General features: G+C 43.2%; 1 protein-coding gene across 6 annotated transcripts in view; it reads right to left on the bottom strand.

Annotated features, from left to right (window-relative positions):
- The window catches only part of LOC115090003, a 74,338-nt gene that overhangs the window by 5,000 nt on the left and 42,786 nt on the right, over positions 1-26,552 (bottom strand). For all 6 annotated transcript variants that reach the window (XM_029598536.1, XM_029598533.1, XM_029598534.1 and 3 more), the window contains 3 exons: positions 17,251-17,365; positions 6,916-6,977; positions 6,687-6,761 (listed from right to left, as the gene is read on the bottom strand). In XM_029598536.1, coding sequence (XP_029454396.1) covers positions 6,687-6,761; positions 6,916-6,977; positions 17,251-17,365 — 252 coding nt within the window. The remainder of the gene's footprint in view (positions 1-6,686; positions 6,762-6,915; positions 6,978-17,250; positions 17,366-26,552) is intronic.

The raw sequence follows: 26,552 nt of genomic DNA, 5'->3' as shown, positions 1-26,552 counted from the left end.
TACCAGAATCATCGTTCCTGGATGTGTCTCAATCCAAAGAATCGTTTGCAGAGGCCATGGAGGGAACACATACAACTGAGAATTGAGAGGCCAAGGTTGAGCAAGTGTATCCAGGTCTTATGCTCCTAATTCATCTGCAGCTGAAAAGCCACAGTATATTGGCTGCCATCAGATTTACTTGTGGAGTCCCCCACTCTAAGCTAAGCAGCATGAAAGCTTCTTTTGACAACTCCCATTTGCCAGGATTCAGGACATGTCTGCTTAAAAAAATCCACCTGAACATTTTCCACCCCAATTGTGTATGAAGCCAACAGAGCTTTCACATGACACTTCCCCCACTGACACAAATGACTCACTTCCAAGGCCACCATCAAACTCCTCATGCCTCACTGCCTGCTCACATATGCCACTGCTGTCATCTTGTCCAACCGAACTGACACCTGATTCTTAATTATACCAGGAAAGCCATCAGGGCCCTTATATCATCCCCCCGTATCTAAGCAACTGATGGACCAGGACACCTCCTATACTCCAAAAATCCTGAGAAGTTTGCCCTCGACAGAGGGCTCTCGCCAGCCCTTCAGACTGGCATCCATGGTCACCATTATCCAATCTGGAAGCTCCAAGTCCATCCCTTTGGACAAATTCTGATTGAAGAGCAATCAGGTCAGGTTCAATGTGGTCTCCTCCTGAAGGGGAAAGCCTGACCCTATAATCCTAACACTGCAGATTCCATCTTGAGATAAGGGCTTTCTGCAAAGGGCACCTATGAGCCATTGCCCAAGGGATGAGATCAGATGACAAAACCATGGAGCCCAGAACTTGTAGATAATCCTAAGCCCTGGGACACTGTACTTACAAGCCGTGAAATGTGCCTGAGCTTCAGTTTTCTTTTTAGTTAAACACCTTCAAGAAGTCTCAAAATGCACCCTCAGATACTCCAAAACTTAAGGACAAAGCTTGCCCTTGGGAAAAAGAAAATGTCCACCCAGCTGAGCTCCTGTAGCAGACCAACCACCTTGTTGATCACTTGCTAACAATTTTCCCTTGTATTAACTAATTGTCCAAAATAAGGATGCACCATGACTCCTTTTCGCAGCACTGTCACAACCCCTACCATTTTTGAGCGTGCAAGGGGCTATTGCAAATCCAAACAGCAGTATCTGAAACTGGAAGTCACCTCCCAACACCACAAAGCATAGGAATGTTTGATTCCTCTGCATTAGAATAAGCAGACATACTTCAGACAGGTCCAGAGACATCAGAAACTCCCTTTTCACACCACAGTGGTAACCGAACCGTTTCCATGTGAAAATGAGGCACTTTTAGAATGTATTCACCTTCTTCAAATCCAGAATAGGCCAGAACATGCCTTCCTTTTTGAGAACCACAAAATAGATGGAATAGCGACCCTGACCCCGCTCGCTTTCTGGCACCAGGACCACTGCCAATCGAAGAAACCGTTCCAGAGTCTCGAGTGCTGCCAAACCAGCAAAAGCCCCATCTTTTCCAGTCTTCCAGCTACCTTGAAAGGGCAAAGCTTACCAAACTGGGACCTTTGCATCAACAATCTTCTTCCTGGGCAGTTACACCTAGCCTCGTGAAACTTAGGCATCACAGTAAACTGCTTCGAGACAGAGGCTTATCCTCTGGTAAGAGTCTTGGCATCCCTGGAATGCTTGAGTAGATTTTCCAAATCCTCTCCAAAGAGCAGTTTGCCTTTGAATGGCAATCTTCCCAACTGAGTCTGTCAGTATCATCTAGAGCTACCCCTGTATCCTTACCTAGAGAATTATCCCAGAAGGCAGCCACTCATCATACAACAATGCCATCACCACCATGGTGGCACCCAGAGCTAGGGATAGAGGACAGGGTCTCCCTGATAAAGCCCTATGCTCATGTCCCAGACTAAAAGCTCTTTCTTGCTTTAAAAAAAAAAAAAAAAAGCCAGCCCTAAGCATAAGAAGCAAAAATTCTGTGCTAAAACGTTACCTCTAGCATGCTCCAAGTCTGCTTGCATAGATGGTCCATTAGGCTCCCCCTCCCCCCATGCATTCATACAACTGACCACTAGAGCCAACACCTGGCAGACCTGTGACACTCCCTGCAGTCTTCCAAAAACATGGCAGAATCTAAAATGGCTGCCACAGTTTCCCTGCTTTGACCTAGCTCCCCAGGAAGTCCAGTTTTCTTTGAAGCTGACTCCCCCCCCCCCCCCCCCCCAATATCAGCGCCTGGGAGGGGCTCTCCGGAACATAACTCCACACTTCTGTAACAAACCTTTCACAAACTGTAGGCTTGAGCTGAGCCCTGGCATCTTCCATATGCTGGAAATTTTTTAGTGCATTCCTGTGCCACATCCATGCTGCCACTGTACTTGCTGTGTCTGGCCACAGACAGAAGGAAACATGTGGCCCCATATAAAACAGGACCCCCACTGAACAGCATGCTCCCTCACACCAAGTCTGCCTGAGAAACCCAGGCTCCCCCCCCCCCTTTTTTTTCTTTTTAACCCAACTTCAGACTGATGCCCTCAGAAAGGCAGGGCCTGAGGGACCTAGCTCCCCTGGTTTGCAAAATCCCCTTAGTGCTGGAACTCAAGCTGACCAAGGGACACCAACCCCCTGCTCACCCCTACTTAACCAAAAGAAGGGCCCCAAAAGGATCTGTCATTCCTGGCAGCAATTTTTCCAGAGCAGCTAACTGCAGGCTTTACACCTTTACCATCTGCTGGAGACAAAGTTACTGAAGACCTGCAGATAGTACACTGGCTTATGTACCAAGCAACCAGTAAAGCTTTTCTTCTCTGTGTCTCCATCTGCTAGTAGGGGGAAAAAACTCAGTTGTCTGGCATGGTCTGGGGGATGAGGAGGAAAAGATCTTTGTGCAATATAATTTTTTGTGAAGTCACATCCATGGAATGAGTAGAGAAGCCAACATTGAATTAACAATCGTAAAATAAAGAACAAAATGAGTGGGGAGGTGTTTTGAACAATAGCTTAAGCACTACTCATGCCACTTTTGATTATTGGAATGGGGTACTGATGGGTGTGACAGGGAAAAACTTGTGATTTCAGGTGTTGCAAAATATGGCAGCCAGATTGATTTTTGACTGCCCTAGATGTTGTGGGAGACATTTGACCACTGTAGTCTGCAAAAGGAGGGATACTATTTCAGCCCTGTGCAGATCCTGATGTAGGAAAAGCATGAATGCTCTACAAAGCAGGTAATTTGGTGGTATTACCAAGAGGTAATAGACAAGTTTAGTGGCAAAGCTGGAGTCATGTCCACTACCATCAGGGGATAAAGAGAAATCTAGGTGGAATGCTATGGTGCAGGAAATCCCACAAATGCTTAGGAAAAAAAAAAAAAAAAAAAGACTGTTGAAAGTCTGTTCTGTCAATCATGTGACCCACGTGTTCACTTGGCTGATGTGTTTGTTTTCAAGGAATAAGTTCTCCCATTCATATAAACTAAGACTACGATTACTTTTCCTCAAATTATCAGGTAAGTAATTTCTCCATTATAACATTTTGTTTTCCTTACTGTAGACTGATGGACCAGGACCAATGGGTTAGCTCCCCTGCCAGCTGATGAAGATTGAGTAAGGCTGTAAAGTTGACATCACAGTACATATAGGACATCAGGACACAGTACATATAGGACATCACAGTACATATAGGACATATAGGACACAGTACATATAGTAACATATGTATATATTTGCAATTCTTGTTTAATATTTAATGCAATTTATCCCACGTTCTCTTACCCCTTTATTCCCTTGTTAACATGTTTTATCTGTTCCATGTAAAGCGCCATGCATGGCGTATATTTGCGTTACACTGTGAACCGATGTGATATCCTGGATGAATGTCGGTATATAAAAATTTTAAATAAATAAATAAATAAAATATACCCCTGCCGTGACCTCAGCCTTCCAGTATTCTTTTCAAAAGCCACTGTGGACATTCTAGTGAAAGGACTTAATTAAAAATGGATAACCGTAACTGTACTCAACCAACCATAAACACTGAACTCCAGTAAGAATATAAAGCACCCTAATCTAGAGATTAGAGGAAAACTCACCCGTAATCCCTTGGATTTGAGGCTTACTCCACGGAAGAATCCGTGGCACGGTCCTTGGGCAGCTGAGGGCAGGATGCCAAGTCCATCTGTCTGCACTAAGGAAGAGAAATTACTTACCTGATAATTTTATTTCTTTCCTAGTGTGTAGGTAGATGGACTCAGAACCAATGGGATGTACAAAAGCTACTCATGATTGGGGTGGGAGGCTGCCCGCAGTCTGGTCAACATCATCCATGCGAAGGCTGCATCCTCTCGGGCCTGTAAGTCCAGGCGATAAAACCTGGAGAAGGTGTGCGAGGAGGACCATGTTGCCGCTCGGAAGACAGCGACAGGCAACAGTCTAAATGTCCGCCTGAGCCCTAGTGAAATGAGCTCTAACCTGAGAAGGCAATGGCTTTCCAGCCTCCACATAGGCACTCGTGACCACTTCCTTAATACAGCGACCTATGGAAGCCTGCAGAGCTGGTTCACCCTGCTGCCTTCCACCGTGAAGGACAAAACAGGCTTTCGGACTGGTTCTGAGACTTCCAGATACCGCACTAGGAGTCTCGACGCCCAAATGACAGAGGAGACTATATTCCTCCGTGTCCTTGAGTTTATCTAGGGATGGAAACGAAATGGACTGATTGAAATGAAACTCCAATACTACCTTGGGCAAGAAGGATGGAACTATACGTAACTGCAATGCCCCTGGAGCCTTCAGAAGGAATGGCTCCCGGGATGACAAAAGCCTGCAGTTCAAAGATGTGGCATGCCGAGCATATAGCCACCAGGAACACAGTTTTCAAAGTCAATAAATGCAAGGAAAGACAGCGCAGTGGTCGAAAGGAAGGGCCTGCCAAAAAAATCCAGTACTAAATTAAGATTCCACAAGGGGATGGGCAACTGTAAGGGAGGTTGAAGGTGCTTCACCTTCCTTCAGAAAACGGTTCATGTCAGGATGAGCTGAGAAGGAGGCCCCATTCACATCACCCCTGAAAGAGGAGAGAGCTGCTACCTGCATCTTCAAGGAATTAAGGACCAAACTTTTATTCAAGCCATCTTCTGACCGTCCGGGGGGGGGGGGGCGGGGAATGATAGTGTTCTTTGCACCAGGCCTCAAAATACTCTCCAGACCCGCCCATTCGCTAGGGACATGGAGAACTTCCGAGTTTAGAGTAAGGTGGCCATTACCGCCGCTGAATATCCTTGCTTCATCAGGTGAGCCCTCTCAAGGACCAGACCAAAAGTCAGAATCAAGTTGGATCCTCGTGAAGGACTAGTCCCTGCTGCAACAGGGTCCCTGTATGGTGGGAGGCACAAGGGATTCTCCACATGTCAGCATACCACAGACGCCTGGACCAATCTGGAGTTACTAGTAGGATTGGTCCCCTGTGGAGTTCGATTCTGTAAATGACCTTGCCCAGTAGGGGCCACAGGGGAAAGGGGTATAGCAACTTGCCTTCCGGCCAGATCTGGAAAAGAGCGTCAACTCCCAGGAACAACTAATCTCTTCTGCAACTGAAGAATAGAGGAATCTTTGCATTGTGAGATGTGGCTAGCATGTTGATTGATGGGGGACCCCAGCAATCTATCAGTTGAAACGCTTGCGGTTGGGCCAATGTGATTTTAAAATTTTATCAATCTAGAATCTTGCGTTTGTCCCAAAGAGGGCTCTTGGAAATTCCATCTCCCTGTCTTGCTCGAGTCCATAATACCCACGAGAGTGCTCTCTCAGTTGCAGATCCAACATTTTGGAATTCACTTCCCATTGACTTCAAACAAAGTGACTCACTTAAGAATTTCAGAAAAGAAATTAAGACCTTTCTTTTTAAGTTGGCTTATTTTAAGTTACATTTCAGAATTAAAAGAAAAAAGTTGTTTTGTTACAGAGTTATATTTATTAGTTGCTTTTATTGGTTTTATTTGATTCCAGATTTGCAATGTGCTGTTTTAATTTTGTTTTATTTTTTATGACCATTCACTGTCTGTTTTATTTTATGATTATGTATGTAAAGATGTTCATCGCCTAGGCCTATTGTGTTAGGTGATTCAGAAATCCAAAAAAATTTGGATGTAAATGCTTTGGTCAACAGCCCTCACTCTCCTGGATCCACTCTCCCTGCTTAGAAAATCTGCTCTGACGTTGTCTTTTCCTGTGAAGTGGGAGGCTGAGATCTGTAGATATACTTCCACCACTCCATAAGTCCATGCAGGGAGCCGGCTACTGGACCAAGGCACACCTCTGAAAGATCTCGGAAATTGCCTCAGGAATTCTCAGCTGGGGGAGGGACCTTTAGGTATCACCGCAGTAGAGCAGGGCTCAATTTTCTAAAATTTTGAATGTAAAATTTCTCCTTCTAAAAAGGTACGACATTCCCCATAGGGAGAGGTATGTCTACCATCTGCTGGAGACTGAGAATACCAGAGGGCTTAGGTCACGGCAGGGGTATACATACTGTGATGTCAGCTTTACAGCCTTACTCCATCTTCATCTGCTGGCAGGGGAACATAACTCATTGGTCCCAAGTCCATCTGGCTACACGCTAAGAAACTTGCAATTGCAAACATCCCCAGTTCTATCTCTGAGATCCTAAGTCAAGTAGCTTGTCTCTTACCTGCAATTCTGCCACTTTTTTTGCAGTTGTCTCACTGAAATTTTTTAATTCCTTTATCAGATTCTCTCTAAGCAGCTGAATAAAAAGAAAATATCAAGAAAAATGAACATACCAGACAATGCACTATCCAATCTTACCCCAAAATTACAGTCCCCTGTAATTTCTTGCCAACACTAAATTAAAAAATAGATTTCACTTCAAAATTATTTTCCCACTAAATAGTTCTCACCTTTGCCTCTTTTTGACAATTGTTTGTCTCTTCAATTGACTCCAGAATTCTGTTGCCTGTATCTAATTACAAAATAAAAAGCTGTCATAAGCATAGCGTGCACACCATAAATATTAATTCCAACCCAAGCAAGGCTAAGAACACAATGGCCAAGCTGGCTTTATGGATCAGACCAATGGTCCATCTAGTCCACCATCTTATTTCCAACAGTGGCCTCAGTAACCAGATGCATCCCAGGATTCTGAAGGAAATCAAAAATGAAATTTCAGATCTATTAATTAAAATTTGTAACCTATCATTAAAATCATCCATTGAACCCAAAGACTGGAGGGTGACCAATGTAACCCCAATATTTAAAAAAGGGCTCCAGGGGTGATCGGGGAACCTATAGACCAATGAACCTGACTTCAATGCCTGGAAAAATAGTGGAAACTATTCTGAAGATCAAAATCAGAGCAAATAGAAGACATGGTTTAATGGAACATAGTCAGCACGGATTTACCCAAGGAAAGTCTTGCCTCACAAATCTGCTTCATTTTTTTGAAGGGGTTAATAAACATGTGGATAAAGGTGAACCAGTAGATGCAGTGTATTTGGATTTTCAGAAGGCATTTGACAAAGTTCCTCATGAGAGGCTTCTAAGAAAACTAAAAAATCATGGGATAGGAGGCGATGTCCTTTCGTGGATTACAAACTGGTTAAAAGACAGGAAACAGAGTAGGATTAAATGGTCAATTTTCTCAGTGGAAAAGGGTAAACAGTGGAGTGCCTCAGGGATCTGTACTTGGACCAGTGATTTTCAATATATATATATATAAATGATCTGGAAAGGAATACGATGAGTGAGGTTATCAAATTTGCAGATGATACAAAATTATTCAGAGTAGTTAAATCACAAGCAGACTGTGACATTACAGGAGGACCTTGCAAGATTGGGCATCAAAATGGCAGATGAAATTTAATGTGGACAAGTGCAAGGTGTTGCATATAGGGAAAAATAACACTTGCTATAGTTACACGATGTTAGATTCCATATTAGGAGCTACCACCCAGGAAAAAGATCTAGGCATCATAGTGGATAATACTTTAAAATCGTCGGCTCAGTTTGCTGCAGCAGTCAAAAAAGCAAATAGAATATTAAGAATTATTAGGAAGAGAATGGTTAATAGAACAGAAAATGTCATAATGCCTCTGTATCGCTCCATGGTGAGACCGCACCTTGAATACTGTGCACAATTCTGGTCGCCGCATCTCAAAAAAGATATAGTTGCGATGGAGAAGGTACAGAGAAGGGCAACCAAAATGATAAAGGGGATGGAACAGCTTCCCTATGAGGAAAGGCTGAAGAGGTTAGGGCTGTTCAGCTTGGAGAAGAGATGGCTGAGGGGGGATATGATAGAGGTCTTTAAGATCATGAGAGGTCTTGAACGAGTAGATGTGACTCGGTTATTTACACTTTTGGATTATAAAAGGACTAGGGGGCATTCCATGAAGTTACCAAGTAGCACATTTAAGACTAATCTGAGAAAATTCTTTTTCACTCAATGCACAATAAAACTCTGGAGGGGAGCCGCCGTTTGGAGAGAGAGAGAGGAGGAAACGGGGCTGCAGGACGAGGAACACCGGAGGGAGCAGTGCGAGACCTGAGCTCCGCCCACCCCGACGTCAGCGGAAGCTGCTGTGGGTATTTCTGGAGTCCCACAGCGGCGCGCAGCCACCGGCGCGCTGCCAAAGGGGCGCGCCCCTGGGCGTTTTTTTTCTTCGGCAGAAATTACCATCTAATGGGGAGAAAGAGGAAGGTAAAAACCTCAACGCCAACGGCAAAAGAAGTTCGAGGCCCCATGGATGCTCACCTTCAACGGAGGGTGAGTTATAATTTGAGAGAGCTGGCTACAGAGATATCTTTTCATCAGGGGATTCCGGGAGTCCGCCCCAGAACCAAACTTTCACATCAAACCTGGTAGGAGGGGAGCCCAATGGTGCTACCGAGGCTTCCCCCCAATTGGCAATAAAAACGGCCCAGGTACCAGGGGTAATTGACAAAGTTCAGGATATGGTTATGGGAGCAGTTGGAGGAGAAAATACTGCAGAAGAGGGTAATGAAGGACCCCTCACGAATTTGGGATCAACTATAACTGAACCTGAAAATATTACTTTAACTGATGTATGGCGGGCAGTAACTAACATGGATAGGAGATTAGTCCAATCCATGAACTAGGCCACTCTTTTTACTTCGGATACTAAGAAAGCCCTAGGGGAACACGAAAAGAGACTGAAAGATCTAGAAGCAACTAGTGTGGCTACTGCTACACAAGTAGCGACTATTCAGACATCGGGATCTGCATTTATGAAGGATACTTTAATGATATATAGGCAATTAGAGAATATGGATAACGTGTTAAGGAAAAAAAATTTACGTATATTGAATTTCCCTATAACTAGACTTCTGTCTGCTAATGAATTATTTAAAAAATACTCAAAAGAAATTTTGGGTATTTCAGAGGAAATAATTATTTCTAATTTGTACTATGTATCAAATGTAAAAAAGAATCTTGCTAAGAATGATGGTGACATGGATATACTCCAACCAGAAAGCCCCAATTTGACATCCTTTTTGGAGGCATCGGTGGATAATATCCAGATAAGGTCGATCTTGGTGGTGGTATTTGCACTAGAGAGCCAGAAAAATCTGGTTCTCCAGAAATACTTTTTGAATAAAAATTTTTCTTTTTGTGGACAAACAATGCAAATTTTTCCCGATGTGTCGAGGGTAACTCAACACAGAAGGAAACAATTTTTGATATTGAAACAGAGGGTATTAGCACTTGGAGCCACCTTCTTTTTAAAATACCCCTGTAAATGCATGATTTCATACCAAAGAAATAAGTTTGTTTTCGTTGACCCAGGGCATCTAGAAGTATTTCTTCAAGATAAAAGCGGCTAAGTGAGTTATAGCCCTTATTGATGAATAAGTTTGGTAAAAGCGAAAAGTTTCTCTCTTGTTTATGAATGGGTCATAATTTCCTTTATTATTACTTAGTAAATAAAAGGCTCCCCCAGATAAAGGGGTCTATATATGTCTGTTATAGAATAATTTTTTTTTCCTTTTATTATATGGTAAATTATGGTTTATGTGTTAACAGACTATTTTCCTTTTCTTATTTCATATAAATGTATGTAAGAAATTTAATAAATTATAAATAAAAAAAAAACCTCTGGAATTTGTTGCCAGAGGATGTGGTTAGTGCAGTTAGTATAGCTGGGTTCAAAAAAGGTTTGGATAAGTTCTTGGAGGAGAAGTCCATTAACAGCTATTAATCAATTTTACTTAGGGAATAGCCACTGCTATTAATTGCATCAGTAGCATGGGATCTTCTTAGTGTTTGGATAATTGCCAGGTTCTTGTGGCCTGGTTTTGGCCTCTGTTGGAAACAGGATGCTAGGCTTGATGGACCCTTGGTCTGACCCAGCATGGCAATTTCTTATGTTCTTATGTCTAAAAAGTGTGTCACCAACATGAAAAATTTGGAAAGCTCTGCTGTAGTTATATGATGTTAGGTTCCATATTAGGAGTTACAACCCAGGAAAAAAATCTAGGCATCATAGTGGATAATACATTAAAAAAAAAAAGAGTCAGCTCAGTGTGCTGCAGCAGCCAAAAAAGTAATTAATTTTAAATGTGCTACTTGCTAACTTCATGGAGTGCCCCCTAGTCTATTATTCGAAAGTGTAAATAACCGATTTACATCTACCCATTCTAAACTTCTCATGATTTTAAAGACCTCTATCATATCCCCCTCAGCTGTGTCTTCTCCAAGCTGAACAGCCCTAACCTCTTTTGCCTTTCCTCATAGGGGAGCTGTTCCATCCCCTTCATCATTTTGATCGTCCTTCTCTGTAACTTCTCCAGTGCAACAAATCATTATTGAGATGCGGTGACCAGAACTGTACACAGTACTCAAGGTGCGGTCTTACCATGAAGCGATACAGAGGCATTGACATTTTCTGTTTTATTCACTATTCTCTTCCTAATAATTCCTATAGAAGGCCTAGGGGGCACTCCATGAAGTTAGCAAGTACACATTTAAAATTAATTGGTGAGTTTTTTCACTCAACACACAATTAAGCTCTGGAATTTGTTGCCAGAGGATGTGGTTAGTGCAGTTAGTGTAGCTGGGTTCAAAAAAGGTTTGGATAAGTTCTTGGAGGAGAAGTCCATTAATGGCTATTAATCAAGTTTTCTTAGGGAATAGCCACTGCTATTAATTGCATCAGTAGCATGGGTTCTTCTTAGTGTTTGGGTAATTGCCAGGTTCTTGTGGCCTGGTTTTGGCCCCTGTTGGAAACAGGATGCTGGGCTTGATGGACCTTTGGTCTGACCCAGCATGGAAATTTCTTATGTTATGTTCCCTGTAGCTCTATAAAAGTGTAAAGCCACTTGGCCTCCACCCAATCTCTAATATCCATTTATCTCCTTATCTTCCAGGAATGCATCCAGACTCCTCTTGGACTTCTTTCTACTTCTTGCTATGATTAGATTTGGTAGCAGCAGATTCCAGTTTACCTACCCACTGGCTAAAGAGATAGTTTGTGTTAGTCTTGAAATTGGTAGCATAACTTCCTTAGATGACCTCTGCTCCTTTATGATTTGTTCTTTTCCAGTATGATCTTGCTGATCTCTATCAGACCCCCTTCTATTCCCCCCACCCCCCCAAGCTAAAAATCCCAAAACTTTTTTTTTTTTTTTTTGTAACCAATCTTCACACCAATTTGCCCTTCTTTGTACCTTTGAGATGGAGCAATAGAACCATACACAATACTCTAGGTGTGGTCAAAACAGAGCTCTATACAGGCACACAATATCTTTGTATTTGTCCAAAGTCTTCCCAGCAAGCTGATGCAATAAGATGCGTTTAACTGAGCTTAAGGTTTAACCCTCAGATTTGTGAGCATATTGGACCGAATATTAAAAGCGTTGTTCGCACTAAAAGCCTACATATGCGAGTATGTGGGCCGCACATGAGTAATATGATTTTAAAAGCATGAGCTAAAAAAAAAAAAAAAAAAGGGGGGCCCAGAATAGGAGCAGAGCATGGGCATTCTGAGGCCGGGCCAACAGTTACACACTTAAATCTGAGACCACAGCACTCAGCAGCTTGTTAGCCATGTATATTTACTGCTGCTCTTGAGGAGCAAGTCTGCAGAAATCGTGTTTTAGGGAAAACACGACAGGGTGAGGGGGTCCTGGTCAACTTCAGTGAGTGCAGGATGAAGAACCAGAGAGGTCTGGATGGCCTCAAGATAGACTGGGCAACCTGGTAGATTTATTGGGAAAACTGGCTATGGCCTTCATGCGAGCAGGTTTTAAATTTCACTTACCTGTGCTTGTCAACGCAGACTATTTAAGATAGATATGCAAAGTATATTTATGTAACGGATTAAAATTAGGAGCACACATGCATAGGCTAAGCATATTTTAAATCATACACGTGTAAATGTGTGCATGATTTAAAATGCCAGCGTACGTTTGCTTCTGTGTGCCCATATGTGCTGGTTTTAAAATTAACCCAATTGGGTGCAAATTTTACTGCTGATACAGCAAAGTCTTTTATGCTCCAAAAATGTGCTTTTAAGTTAGCACCCTTGCATGGAAAGTCCATGCTAAATGATGGCATTAGCTATAACTAGCAGCCACATCACCTCTAATTAACCCACTGCCATAAGTGTGTACATTTAATACAATGCAATCAGAGAAAGTTTTTTTTCCACTCAACGAACAAACTCTGGAATTTGGTGCCAGGGGATGTGGTTAGTGCAGTTAGTGTAGCTGGGTATAAAAAAGGATTGGATAAGTTCTTGGAGAAGTCCATTACCTGCTATTAAGTTGACTTAGAAAATAGCCTCTGCTATTACTAGCAACAGTAACATGGAATAGACTTAGTTTTTGGGTACTTGCCAGGTTCTTATGGCCTGGATTGGCCACTGTTGGAAACAGGATGCTGGGCTTGATGGACCCTTGGTCTGACCCAGTATGGCATTTTCTTATGTTCTTATGACAGATGCGTAGAAATTGGATAAAAAGGCCACAACTTTATTGAACTCTCCCCCTCCCTCTATATATAGTTCAATAAGGCTGCAGCCTTTTTATTCAATTTGTCTGTTATTGCATTGTATTAAATAATGTACACATTTATGGCAGTGGGTTAATTAGATTTCCCTGTACGTACCAGGATCAGTCCAGACTGCTGGGTTATGCCTCCCCTCCAGCAGATGGAGTCAGAGAAATCTCCGCTATCCACCATAACAACCAAGCAAGGCAGCATCAAACCCAGCCCCCCCCCCCGCCTTGTCTCCAAGCAAGGGCCCCCCCCCCCCCCCCCCCCCAGGCATACAGAATGCCCCGCCAGGCACCGCCCAAGGTACCAGTCCACTGCTGACCTGGATAGTGATGCATGCCTGCACCATGCCCAAAATATCCCTACCGGTCCGGGTAACCGCCATAGGCATGAGGTAGGGCATGCTCTTGCCTCATGCCCTGTAACATTCAGCTGCAGCCAACATCAATCCCCCAACAATCCCTCCTTTGCCTACTGTAGGGCATTGAATATATTGTATCCAAATGTCAGAAAGATGAACTTTGTCCAATCTACACAAAACTTGACAATGGAGATCCACCCATTTGCATCTGATCTGGCTTCCACCAAGCTTGCAGGTCTATACGCCGATCTGACAGTTGACCTACTTGCATCCACTCCTTCACAGTTTCAAATCCTGCAGTTTTGGACGTGGAATAATGTCAAGACCACAAGAAATGAGTATGAGGGAACTAGGATGATAACTCAGCCAATTCATTCTTGATCCTCAAAATTAACTGCTTGCTTGATAATTCGCCAAGGTCATTGTCCCCCAAATGTATTATGATGGCGTCTGGGATTGCCGTTGAATCCCTCAAATGCCAAAGAAGGGGTAACAATTGGTCCCAACGCATGCCTGGCTTGTCCATCCATGTCAAGACTAGCCCTCGAGGTGCCAATCCCAAATGCAGTCCATAGGGGTGATCGCATGCTCTCTTAGCAGTCCAATGCACAAAAAAGAGTGGCTGATAATCCAAGAAGTCAATTGAGCTTGGCACAGATCTGCAAACCACCATTAAGAATTATGAGTAGATGTGCTAACCCAGACCAGTCATAGGTCCCAGTGCCAACTCAGTGTCCAATTTTGCTTCTTCGATTTCCCCTCCTAGTGATCCTGGAATTGAATGGGGAATCCAACACTGAAACCTTGGACAATACGTTGTGCCTCTCTATACTAGGGGTATGGGTCCAGCCAAGGGATCATAGCCAACTGGTATTGACTGCTGTGGATCTCCATCTTCCTATCCTCCGTATGGTGTCAATCCATAGACCTGCTTGCGCTGCGCTCGTGGCTGCTCCAATCCCAAAGGAGTATGTAGTAAATTTTTTTGGCATCCAGGCCCATTTTTGTTACAGCCATTATGAGCACAGTGGAGAACTTATATCTGGTCATTGGGACCTGGTCAGTGTAACAAATGTATACCTCCAGAGGGTCAAACTGCTAAATACTTTTCCATGTTCTGGACAGGACAAGTGTTGCATGCCTCAATCTGCTTCAAAGAAAGGATTGCACCCTTTCCCACCTGACTGGGTTTCGACTTGCGTATCTTTATACAGAGCACTAGAGGTGTACGTCATTCTACAACAATATGCCACAGATACGGATCGTTCTTGTCGGATGTAACAAAGTCATTCACGCTTAAAGCTCCAAGACAAGCGAGAAGGCAAGGCAAATCAGGTTTGTGTCGAAGTCAGAAACACAGATGAATGCCAAAAGCACCCACAGGGTTCCCAGCAGATTATGTGAAATTGGAAACTGTGTGTCCACGGTCAGCCCCAACTTCCTTGACCAACCCGCTAACATCTTCCACAGAAAGGACTTGGTGGGATCCTCCCCATCTGCATGCTAGATGTCTAGCCACTGAGCTTCTGGATGCCCTCACTTCCTTGGCTGAAGAGATGTATTTCACCATCAGGTCATCCAGCACTGGTCCAGGCCTCCAGCCATGTTGCTTTAGGAATCTGGTCATGTGGTCATAACTTCAGCAATATGCAGCTCATGTGGGCAGAGCCAAGGACCCTCTTACTAAGTCCCTAGTGGCTAGACACCAATCATCCACAGATGCTCTGGCACTGGAGTTCTTTGTTCATCCGCTGTGGGTACCAAATGTCCCAGTGCCAACAAATCCCACTTAGAATAAGATAAGGAATCATCAATACCATTACAAAATCCTGGAACATTCCTTGTTCTCACTGTAGTATTGATGCGCAAACCTGCAAGGAACACCTCTCTTAGCAAGTCTACCACCTTGTGGGCATTTAGCCAATTGTGTCCAAAACCTGGACCATCGCATGACTGTCACACTAAAAATTATGTTTGTCCTTCAATCTTTGGCAACATTACACGCAGTTTTACTACTTTGTCCTTTGGAAGCCTAGAAACCATGTTGATTGAATCCAACTCTATGCCAAGAAAACAAAGTGACTGCAGAAGGGCCATCTGTTTTCTTGTGAACCGGGGGATACCCAAGTTCTCGGCAACAGATTGGAATTCCTGTAATAGGCGTGCACATGCATCCGATTCCTTCGACCCAACAAACAAAAAATCAAGGTAATGTATGATGTTGCTTGATCCTGCTTGTTGTGATGTCACTCAATGAAGGAAAGAACTGAAGAGCTCAAAGTAGGCACATCAAACTGAACATCCTATTGGCATGCATTTATCAAACTAGTACTGATTTCTGAACCAAAAGCTCAACAGGAAGCTGCTCAGGTGAACAGGCAGCAAAGCTGATCGCTAACTATCAGACTAGGCCATTAAGGGAGCTGCACCACACTTTGAGTAATGCGATAGCATGGTCAAATGATGCATATTGCACTTAGCATTCTTTTGGGGGGGGGGGGGGGAGCTGAGCATTCACAGATGAACCTGGAGAGTAGGAGAGGTTCTGGATAAGATTGAACTTGCCAGGCTCTTTCTTAGGGACCATTGCCAAAGGTGATAGATACATTTTTTGAGAAGGCTGATATGAAAAATGGTCCAGTCATAGGTCCCAGTGCCAACTCAGTGTCCAATTTTGCTTCTACGATTTCCCCTCCTAGTGATCCTGGAATTGAATGGGGAATCCAACACTGAAACCTTGGACAATACGTTGTGCCTCTATACTAGGGGTATGGGTCCAGAGTAAATAACCGATTCACATCTACCCGTTCTAGATCTCTCATGATTTTAAACACCTCTATCATATTCCCCCCTCAGCAGTCTCTTCTCCAAGCTGAAAAGTCCTAACCTCTTTAGTCTTTCCTCATAGGGGAGTTGTTCCATTCCCTTTATCATTTTGGTCGCCCTTCTCTGTACCTTCTCCATCGCAATTATATCTTTTTTGAGATGCGGCGACCAGAATTGTACATAGTATTCAAGGTGCGGTCTCACCATGGAGCGATACAGAGGCATTATGACATTTTCCGTTTTATTCACCATTCCCTTTCTAATAATTCCCAACATTCTGTTTGCTTTTTTGACTGCCGCAGCACACTGAACCGACGATTTCAATGTGTTATCCACTATGATGCCTAGATCTCTTTCTTGGGTTGTAGCACCTAATATGGAACCCAACATTGTGTAATTATAGCAAGGGTTATTTTTCCCTATATGCATCACCTTGCACTTGTCCACATTAAATTTCATCTGCCATTTTGATGCCCAATTTTCCAGCCTCACAAGGTCTTCCTGCAATTTATCACAATCTGCTTGTGATTTAACTACTCTGAACAATTAACCCCCCCCCCATGGAGCTCTACTTGATCTGTCTTCTCAGCTTGACAGTTAAGTCATTAGCTCAAGACTCAACTGCTTGTGTATCTAAAACCTTAATTTGCCCCATTTTTCCCTCCACCTGCCTCACACATTTTTTTCCTTCCCTTGCAGAATCTAAATTTCACACCGCCTGCAAGAAGTGCCAACAAATATACCAGAGCTGCCCAAGATCTAGTATTGCCCGATATATTCAGTGTCTTGTTACACAGATGACAGGAGCCCAAAATTTAAATGTTGTAGGAAAAAAAAAGTCAGAATTGAACTAGGAGCAGCAGCCATTCTGGTGTGGAGAAAAACTGCAGCTAGTGAGGGAGGAGTGCATTTCAAGTTATTGACTAATGAAGTTGTGGGAGAAATTTTACTGACATTTCAGATTCTATTTTTAGTATGCTGACTAAAAGGAGAGTTAAAGTTCTATATGAAAATAAAAGACAAGCAAGTCACCTGGATCAATATTTCTGCTCTCCAAAATAACCATGTTTCTCTCCAAGCGCTTATTTAACTCCTTCACCTCCCTTTCAAGGATTTCCTGTCCAGCTGTCAAGTCCTTTATTGTTTCCTGTCAAATCAAGATATTCAAAGTTAAAGATGTAAATATTGTTTAAAAATGTAACCATTTAAACAACAAGGCCGAAAGCAGCAGCATTAACCATCCTCCTCCACTGTCCCCAGATTGACATGCTGATGTACACACTCCAGGCTAGACAATGGCGGCATGGGAGCTGTGCATTCAGCTGGGAGAAAGCACTGAAGTAGCCATGGTGGTACTCATTCTCTCAACTGCACTTGACAGCTAATTTGGAGAAGTTTCTTACCTGTTAATTTCTTTTCCTTTAGTCCTGCTACACCAGCCCAGACAAGTGTTCTTCCCTGTCAGCAGATGGAGATGTCAGAAAAAAGCTGTGTGCTCTGTCACTGCTACTTACACATGGTGCAGTCCAGAAAGTTCCTCAGTATTCTAGTAAAACACTAAAAGCATCCCAAATATTGATAAACTTGAACAAACTTCAGAAACTGATCCTCTAACAGAACTACTCCTCCATAAACAGGAGGGGAAAAAAGAAAAAAAAAAAAGCTTACACATCTTGTAAAATTCCTGTGAATAAGCATTTATCATCCATATGAATGAAGCAGCATGTCCTTTGCCATACTAGGGCCCAATTTCCCAGGAAGGGCCTGGTCTACTGTAGCAAGACTAAAGGAAAATGAACAGGTAAGAAACTTCTACTTTCCCCACATCCTGCTACACCATTCCAGATTAGATGGTGTGGGATGAGGAGATTATTTCTTTGATTTCCTAATTTGAATTAATATTGTATTGGATACAGTGGATTTAACTAGTAAGCCAGCTAAAACTTACTAATGAATCAGGCTGAAGATGTGCTGTCTCCGCATTTTGCTCAGAGATGCTGGACATTGGAAAGTTGGAAGATTGACAACAACGTCTGGAGTGAGTTAAAATAGCCTACATTTGGGTCTGTCTATCAACCAGAGCTGAAGTCCTGGATACAGTCATTGCTATAGTCATTGATTGGTTGGATCAAAAATAACTCCCAAAAGAACAACTGTTTCTATATGGAAGAGCCATGCTAATAAGTGATTCTTAGTTGGCTGGGGCTATTCTGGCACAAAACCATATATGACAAGAGAACTTGGTTATTCTGGTACAAAACCATATTTGAGGAAAAGAGCTCCAATTTGTGACCAATCAGAAAAGAACATTTGTCCTGGATTTCACTTGGGACAGTATAAAACAGGGTAGAACTTTATCATCGCTTTGGAGGCAGAGAGAGAGAGAAACGCATGCCCAGAAGATATCCTGTATCACAGTGCTACTTCCCTCCCCACTGTGAGTATCAATAGCCTGGCCAGCTACAACTTACATCGTAAGTATTTGATACAATATTAATCAAGTATAGATATCTGGGAAATTCTCTGCGTTTATTTCATTATCTCTGGAAAGATTCCTAGAGATAACTGGATAAGGAATTATATACTTTACTGTATATTCTAAGTGTATACTAAAGAAACATTAAAAAGGATATAGCAAATCAACTTTTATCAATTTGCTTATTAAAAATTATTATTAAATTGGTGTCTGTGAATTATTCCTTATCAAACTAAAACAGTTACAATGGGAAGTATCAAAACCCATCTAATCTGGAAAACAAGAAGTAAGGGCTGCCTTAATGACATCTGCAAGGAAAAGATGCATCCTCTCTAGTCCTAATATCCAAATGGCAATGCTTAACGAGTTCAAAGAGAACCAAATAGCTGCTTTACAAATATCCTCTGGCACAATAGACATAGCTTCAGCCCAGGAAGAAGAGTGAGCCCTGGTAGAACGAGTTTGGAGAGCAGACAGAAACCGATGACCCTTGAGAGTGTATGCTGAAGAGGAAAGTGTCCTTAATCTATCTGGCCAAGGTAGCTTTAAATGCTGCCTTGCAAGGGCCTCCAAAACACAGACAGCCTGACTGCTGAAAAGAATTAGTAACTTCCAAAATATTTTAGGAGAACCCAACGGGCATCCAAAAATCTCAATGATCTGCTTACACCCAAACACACATCCTTGAAAAAAGCTGGGAGGCAAATTAACTGATTTAAAAATACCAAAAAGTATCTTGGGTAAGAAAGAAGGCACAAACCAAAGTCACCAAATCGGCAGAAAATACCAGGAAAGGATCCCTACAGGATAAGGCTTACAGCTCTGAAATATGCAGAGCCAAACAGATCACAACCAAAAACACAGCTTTAAAAGACAAATCCTGGATAGACACCTGTTGCAGAGGCTTGGGGTGGGGATAGACTAGAGCAGTGGTTAAGAACATAAGAAATTGCCATGCTGGGTCAGACCAAGGGTCCATCAAGCCCAGCATCCTGTTTCCAACAGAGGCCAAAAACCAGGCCACAAGAACCTGGCAATTACCCAAACACTAAGAAGAACCCATGCTACTGATGCAATTAATAGCAGTGGCTATTCCCTAAGTATAATTGATTAATAGCCATTAATGGGCTTCTCCTCCAAGAACTTATCCAAACCTTTTTTGAACCCAGCTACACTAACTGCACTAACTACCTTCTCTGGCAACAAATTCCAGAGCTTTATTGTGCGTTGAGTGAAAAAGAATTTTCTCCGATTAGTCTTAAATGTGTTACTTGCTAACTTCATGGAATGCCCCCTAGTCCTTCTATTATTCGAAAGTGTAAATAACCGAGTCACATCTACTCGTTCAAGACCTCTCATGATCTTAAAGACCTCTATCATATCCCCCCTCAGCCGTCTCTTCTCCAAGCTGAACAGCCCTAACCTCTTCAGCCTTTCCTCATAGGGGAGCTGTTCCATCCCCTTTATCATTTTGGTTGCCCTTCTCTGTACCTTCTCCATCGCAACTATATCTTTTTTGAGATGCGGCGACCAGAATTGTACACAGTATTCAAGGTGCGGTCTCACCATGGAGCGATACAGAGGCATTATGACATTTTCCGTTCTATTAACCATTCCCTTCCTAATAATTCCTAACATTCTATTTGCTTTTTTGACTGCTGCAGCACACTGAGCCGACGATTTTAAAGTATTATCCACTATGATGCCTAGATCTTTTTCCTGGGTGGTAGCTCCTAACATGGAACATAACATCGTGTAACTACAGCAAGGGTTATTTTTCCCTATGTGCATCACCTTGCACTTGTCCACATTAAATTTCATCTGCCATTTGGATGCCCAATCTTCCAGTCTTGCAAGATCCTCCTGTAATGTTCTCAACCTTTTCCCCCATCATGACACACCTGACAGACCACGCTCACGGCGGAAATAAAAAATAAAGGCCCAGTATTATTTTTATTGTTAAGAATGAAACAAGGGAAAGATACATATACTGTCTGAACAGAAATTGCATAAATGGTAAACAGTACCAGGCCTTAAGACACCAATACATCTCCTATTAGGAAAATGGACCAAGTCAGGCTGTTAAAGAGCCCTATACAGAAACTACAATCCAGCAGAAAACCTCACCTGAATCACATGTGCTGACCCTCACCTAACAAAGAATAAAGAGACCAAAACGCATAACTAGAAGCATGCAGACAAAAACTGAACTGGAAACCGCAACAAGCCAGAGTCTCTGTATGCAGTATAATAAAGGAAAAGAAGAAACATCACCAGTCCTTATAAAACAAATCAAGAAATATAAAATCAATAGCAGTAAAACCATACTAACAAAAAGAACAGATTTCAAAACAGCGGATGAATGGAATATCCAATAATTAAGAACTCATAAAAAATTTCTAGATACCAATAAAATATTTCAAAATAGCAGACAGAAAGACCCAGTAATGAAAAATAATATGGATACAAAAAAGGTTTTGCTCTCATACCTGGGAACGTTTGATATCCAGGTGCCCTGAGATTGTTTTGAATTAGCAGGAGGAGGGATGGTTTGCTTGCAACTTTCTCCTCTCTCTCTCACACCGACGATCAATCGCTCACATATACACATGCTTTTTCTCTCTCACTTACATAGGCTCTTAATTACACATTTACATACATGCTGTCTTTTCAGGCTTACAAACACACGCTTTCAATCACACACATACAGGCTGTCTTCTCTCACACACAGACTCATTCACATGCTTACAAACATGCTCTCTCTTTCATTTACACACAGGCTCTCAACCACATACTCACATGCTCTCACCTAAACCAGCTCTCAATCATACACAGACACACATGCTCCCTCTTATTTATACACACACTTTGATCTCTCTCAGACATACTTTGTCACACAAACAGGTTTTCAATCACAAACTTACATTCATGCTCTCACACAGGCTCTCAATCAATCATTCACATACATGCTATTTCACTCACACACACAGGATCTCAAATACACATGCTTGCTCATTCACTCACTCCCCCCCCCCCCCCCCCAAACTAGCAGCAGCAGTAACCTCCTTTATGTTCAGCCCTCGCGGAGAAAGGAGTCCCATCGGCCGCGGGGGTTGACGTTGTTCCTCGTTTTTCTCCGAGCCGCGCTGTTCATCCTTCAAGACCACACCTCTTTTCTTCAGGCCGATGCCGCCCACACTAGCAGGGTCTCTTCTTTGTGCGCATGCACCCGCTGCTCACCACTTCCTCTTCCGGGCCGCAGGGGAGGGGGGCAGGAAGAAGAGACCATGCTGGTGCCGCTGACTCCAGCTGTCCTGCCGCGTTCCGCCTGGGCTTTGAGCATTTTAAGCCCGGGCGGAGGACCTATTTTGCTTGGGTAGGGGGGAGCAGCTGGGTCAGCGGAGGACCAGGAAGTGTGGCAACACACCTGTGTGTTCTTGGCGACACACCGGTCGAGAACCGCTGGCCTAGAGGGTAAGGCCCTGAGAACCAAATTAAGGTTCCACTGAGGAACCAATGGTCTTAATGGAGGTCATAGTCTCAACCCCCCCCCAAGAAATGATTTGTGACTGAAAATTTACTTAAAGCATACTGGTTTGTAATAAACAGTCTGGAAAAATCTGTATAAGTGTCATTTGTAATCCACACACATGACGACTTTAAGGGGTTTGAATACTTTTGCAAGTCACTGTATGCCATAGCAGCAGTCCTCTTACAGGCTTTCAATAATGGAAATTACAGAGGAGGAATAGCCTTTCCGTTGCAAATGCAACCTCTCAGGTGCTAAGCTATAAATGGGAATGGAACCAGTCGTCCCATACTGGCTGGACCTTGAGATAGGAGGCCTCTGGTCTCTGAAAACCTCAATACTAGGACTACCTGCAGTGTTATTATAGCTATGTATTAGCGCCTCCTCAGCCAGTCTGGAGCCACCAAGACCATCTGGATCGGTTCCTTGTTCAACTTACTTTATTTATTTGATTGATTTTTGTATACAGTCGTTCAGGGGAGCCATCACAATGGTTCACAAGTTACAATGAAATAAAAAATATAAAAACTAAATTAAATGAATAAACTAACAACTTAATATTTTCCCTTTTAAGGACCATGGAAGTACACACAGCAAATTCCTTCTTGGCCAAGACTGAATTAAAATGTTTATGCCTTCACATATGGCTTCCCTACGTAGACTGAATAATCAGTAGACCTCAGCATTCCTGCAGGTCACCTTGAGATCCAAAGACCCCAACAGTCCACAATCATCTGAAATGCAGCAGGACAATTCCCATTCTCCTGGATCCAAAAAGTTCCTAATTCTGCCTATACATTTTATTATCTTGTAATGTATGCTCCTGAAAGTTGAGTGACATTCTCTTCTGCCCAACAAAAGAGGGAATTGGTTTTTTGACACTCCAAGGCTCAGAGTGCCTCCTTGTTTGTTTATGTATGAGACTATAGTTGCATTGTCAGAGAACACTCTTACCACCTTTCCCTTTATTAAGGGAAGAAACTGCAAAGCTAGTCTTATCACCCTGGTTTCTAGCCTGTTGATGGATCCTGAGACCAGAGTCCTTGAGCTACCTCATCCAGACACTATGCTCTCCAACCTGATAGGTTCATACCTGTACCGGTGGTAAATATCAATGAGAGAGGTTCCAGAGTCAAACCTTTTAACATTCTGCTACAAGGTCCACCAAGCAGGACTGTCCTTCCATTTAGCAGCAGCAAGAGAAAACAGCACTTGAAATCTTGAAATTGGGGTGACTAAGGGGAGAGCAGCACAGGCTACAGAGCATGTGATATCTGACCCGGGGAATGGGATGCAAGGTGGCGGCCATCAACTTGAGCAGCTGCAGATAATCCTAAACTCTGGGCTCAGTAAGAAGGGAGAATCTCTGTGCTTAATCTAAAATCTTGGAAGTAAACGATTTTTGTTCATATCAAATTAATCCCCCAGCTATTCCAGAGATTGAATAGCTCTTTGAAAAATTGATCACCCAGCCCAAATTCTCTAACTGCTAGACTAGTCTAAGGTTCCATTACCCTCTTGAAAAGATTTGGACCTTATTAGCCAGTTGTCCAGTTAAGGATGAACCTTCTTTCCTCAGAGAAGCAGCTACAACTACCATTACCTTGGTAAAAGTTTTGGAGCTGTTGCCAAGTCAAAAAGGAAGGGCTGGGGGAGCGCAAGATAGCCACCGTGTAGGACGCTGCGTCGGAGCTCCCTCTGTGCGGCATTTTCCTTTTACAATTTTTCTCCCGTTTTTCAATACATCACACAAAAAGAAGTGTTACTTACCTTCCCCCGATCCTCATCAGCCCCGCATCGAGGGCTTCTTCTTCACCAGAGAGCCTGGTCACTGGGGTGACTACGTTGGAGCGTGCGTTGTTCCCCTTAACCTTTGATACCACTCTTGAGCCCTGGTGCGCCAAACAGGCTGGCTCACCCCGGACAAACAGATGAGTCCTCTCCAATACCGGCTACGGTAGGAAGCTCCTTGTGTGTTTCGCGGGGAGAATTCGATCTGCAGCGACAGGGGGAGACCCCAGAGACTATCGTGGGGCATTGTGGAGAGGCTGGGATGAGTTCTACAGGAACCACTGGGGAACTTGAACAAGTTTCCACTATGGAGGAACATTGAGCAGTGGCAAGGATTTCTTCTCAAGGTACTGAACTGAGCACTGTCATGAAGGTGGAAACCGGAACCGCACAATCAGAAATTAGGATTCCTGGGCTGAATTTGCAAAGACCGGTGGAAATGTCTTTGAAGGGAATATGGAACATTTTAAAATCAATAGAATCAATATTATCACTTTCTCAAGTAACTAATGAAACCAAGAATCAAATTGTTTTGAATACAAATTTGATTTCCACATTTAAAGAGAAAGTGGAAAACCTTGAAGGCAAGATCTCTGCTAGAGATGTAATACAACAAGCTTGTTCAATCGGATTTAGCAAATAGGAGACTTGAGAACACTGAAAATGCGCTGAAAATACGCTGAGGTCACACAACCTTAGAGTTTTGAATTTCCCTGTAATAAATATGATTGCTCCTCTGGAGATGTTTAAGCTGTACATTCAGCAAAATTTGAAAATCCTGCAGTCTGCAATGCCAGTAATCATAAAAGCTTATCTTCAGCAAGTTGACTGGGCGGAGGAAGAAGCTATAAGACACCGACGTTGGATATTTCACAAATATTAGAAATGTCACAGGATATGGAAATTAGTCAGGAGGCGGCCATTATTGGTCTTATTTGCTTTCCCACCCAAACACACCAACTCTAGACCCTGGTGCCCTGCTCCCTAAGCAGGGAGAAGAGAACTCAATTCCCATGTCAGCTGGCCCTGCCGATATAAAAAACAGAGGCAGGCAGACAAAGGATCCTTAATATTCCAACTCAAACCCCTCTGGTTCAACCAAATTCCCTCTGGGGCTGGGAATCAACGAGTAGTATTAGAAAGCCGGGAGCCTGGCCTAGGATACCTGAGAAACCCCTGCCTTACCACATCCTAAAGGGCTAGGCAGGCCTTGTCGGAAAAACTCCTGCTGCACCACCAGCATATCCTATCATCTGCTGGAGATAGAGAATACTGAGGAATTTTCTGGACTGCACCATATTTTAGTAGCTGTAATGACATCACAGAGAATGCTATGCTCTCTACCTTAGACCTCTGGTAGGGAACAACCCATTTGTTTGGACCTTTTTAGGACTAGGAGGAATAAATAGCTTAATCAACTAACCAGAAGATTTTACTTACTGGTTAGCTATTTAATATTTTGCATCTCTTCTGTAAGTCTGAAGTTATCAAAATCCCTCCCATGCCCCTGTCCATACACAAAAGCTTTTTGAATACTGCATTTCTCCATCAGGGATCTCCACCCTTTAGAGAGGCACAGAGCACGAGTAAACTAGATTTTCCAATATATGTTTCAATCTTTGCTAAAAGCCATGTACCCCTTGTGACCTCTTTCCTCTGCAGTGTGAAAACATCTCATGAGAATTCTAATAATCAGGATCTTGGAAGTCTTTATATCTCTCAGGTTTTTCTGTGAAGCAGGAATGGAGTAGCTGCCTAGAGGTTAGCGCAATGGGCTAAGAGCCCAGGTTTCCCTAGTTCAAATCACCTTTTGAACCGCTCCGTGGAGCAACCATTAAGGATCTCACGCTCAAGACTGGGTTTCTAGTGGCCTTCTGTTCCGCACAATGCATTTCGGAACTTCAAGCATTGTCCTGTAGAGAGCCTTATCTTCGTCTCACGGACTCCTGGGTGTACCTCCGCACCGTCCCTTCGTTTCTCCCGAAGGTGGTATCTGCTTTTCACTTGAATCAGACGGTAGAACTTCCGTCCTTTTCCGCCGATGAGCCAAGGTCCCTTCGTCTTTTGGATGTAAAGCGCACGTTGGTTCACTACCTGGAGGCGACTAATGATTTCAGGGTCTCCAATCATCTATTCGTCCTCTGGTCGGGTCCGAAGAAAGGTTCACCGGCCTCGAAGACTACGATTGCACGATGGCTAAAGGACGTCATTGCCGCAGGACGAGCTCCTCCTAGTGGAGTTGTCGCTCACTCCACTTGCTCGCAGGCAGCTTCCTGGGCGGATGTACGATCCGTCTCCTCTCAGGAAATTTGTTGAGCAGCAACATGGAAATTGCTGCACACTTTCGAGACATTATTGATTACACCTGGCGTCGTCAGCATCGGGACACTTTGGCGACCAGGTTCTCCGAGCAGGACTCTCAGGGTCCCACCCGATTTAGGGAAGCTTGGGTACATCCCACCGTCTGGACTGATCCTGGTACGTACAGGGAAAAGAAAATTATTCCTTACCTGCTAATTTCCTCCCGAAGCAAGGCGC

This window comes from Rhinatrema bivittatum, chromosome 4 (assembly GCF_901001135.1).
Source record: "Rhinatrema bivittatum chromosome 4, aRhiBiv1.1, whole genome shotgun sequence".
In the NCBI taxonomy this organism is placed as follows: Eukaryota; Metazoa; Chordata; class Amphibia; order Gymnophiona; family Rhinatrematidae; genus Rhinatrema; species Rhinatrema bivittatum.
This window is presented reverse-complemented; position numbering and strand designations above follow the sequence as displayed.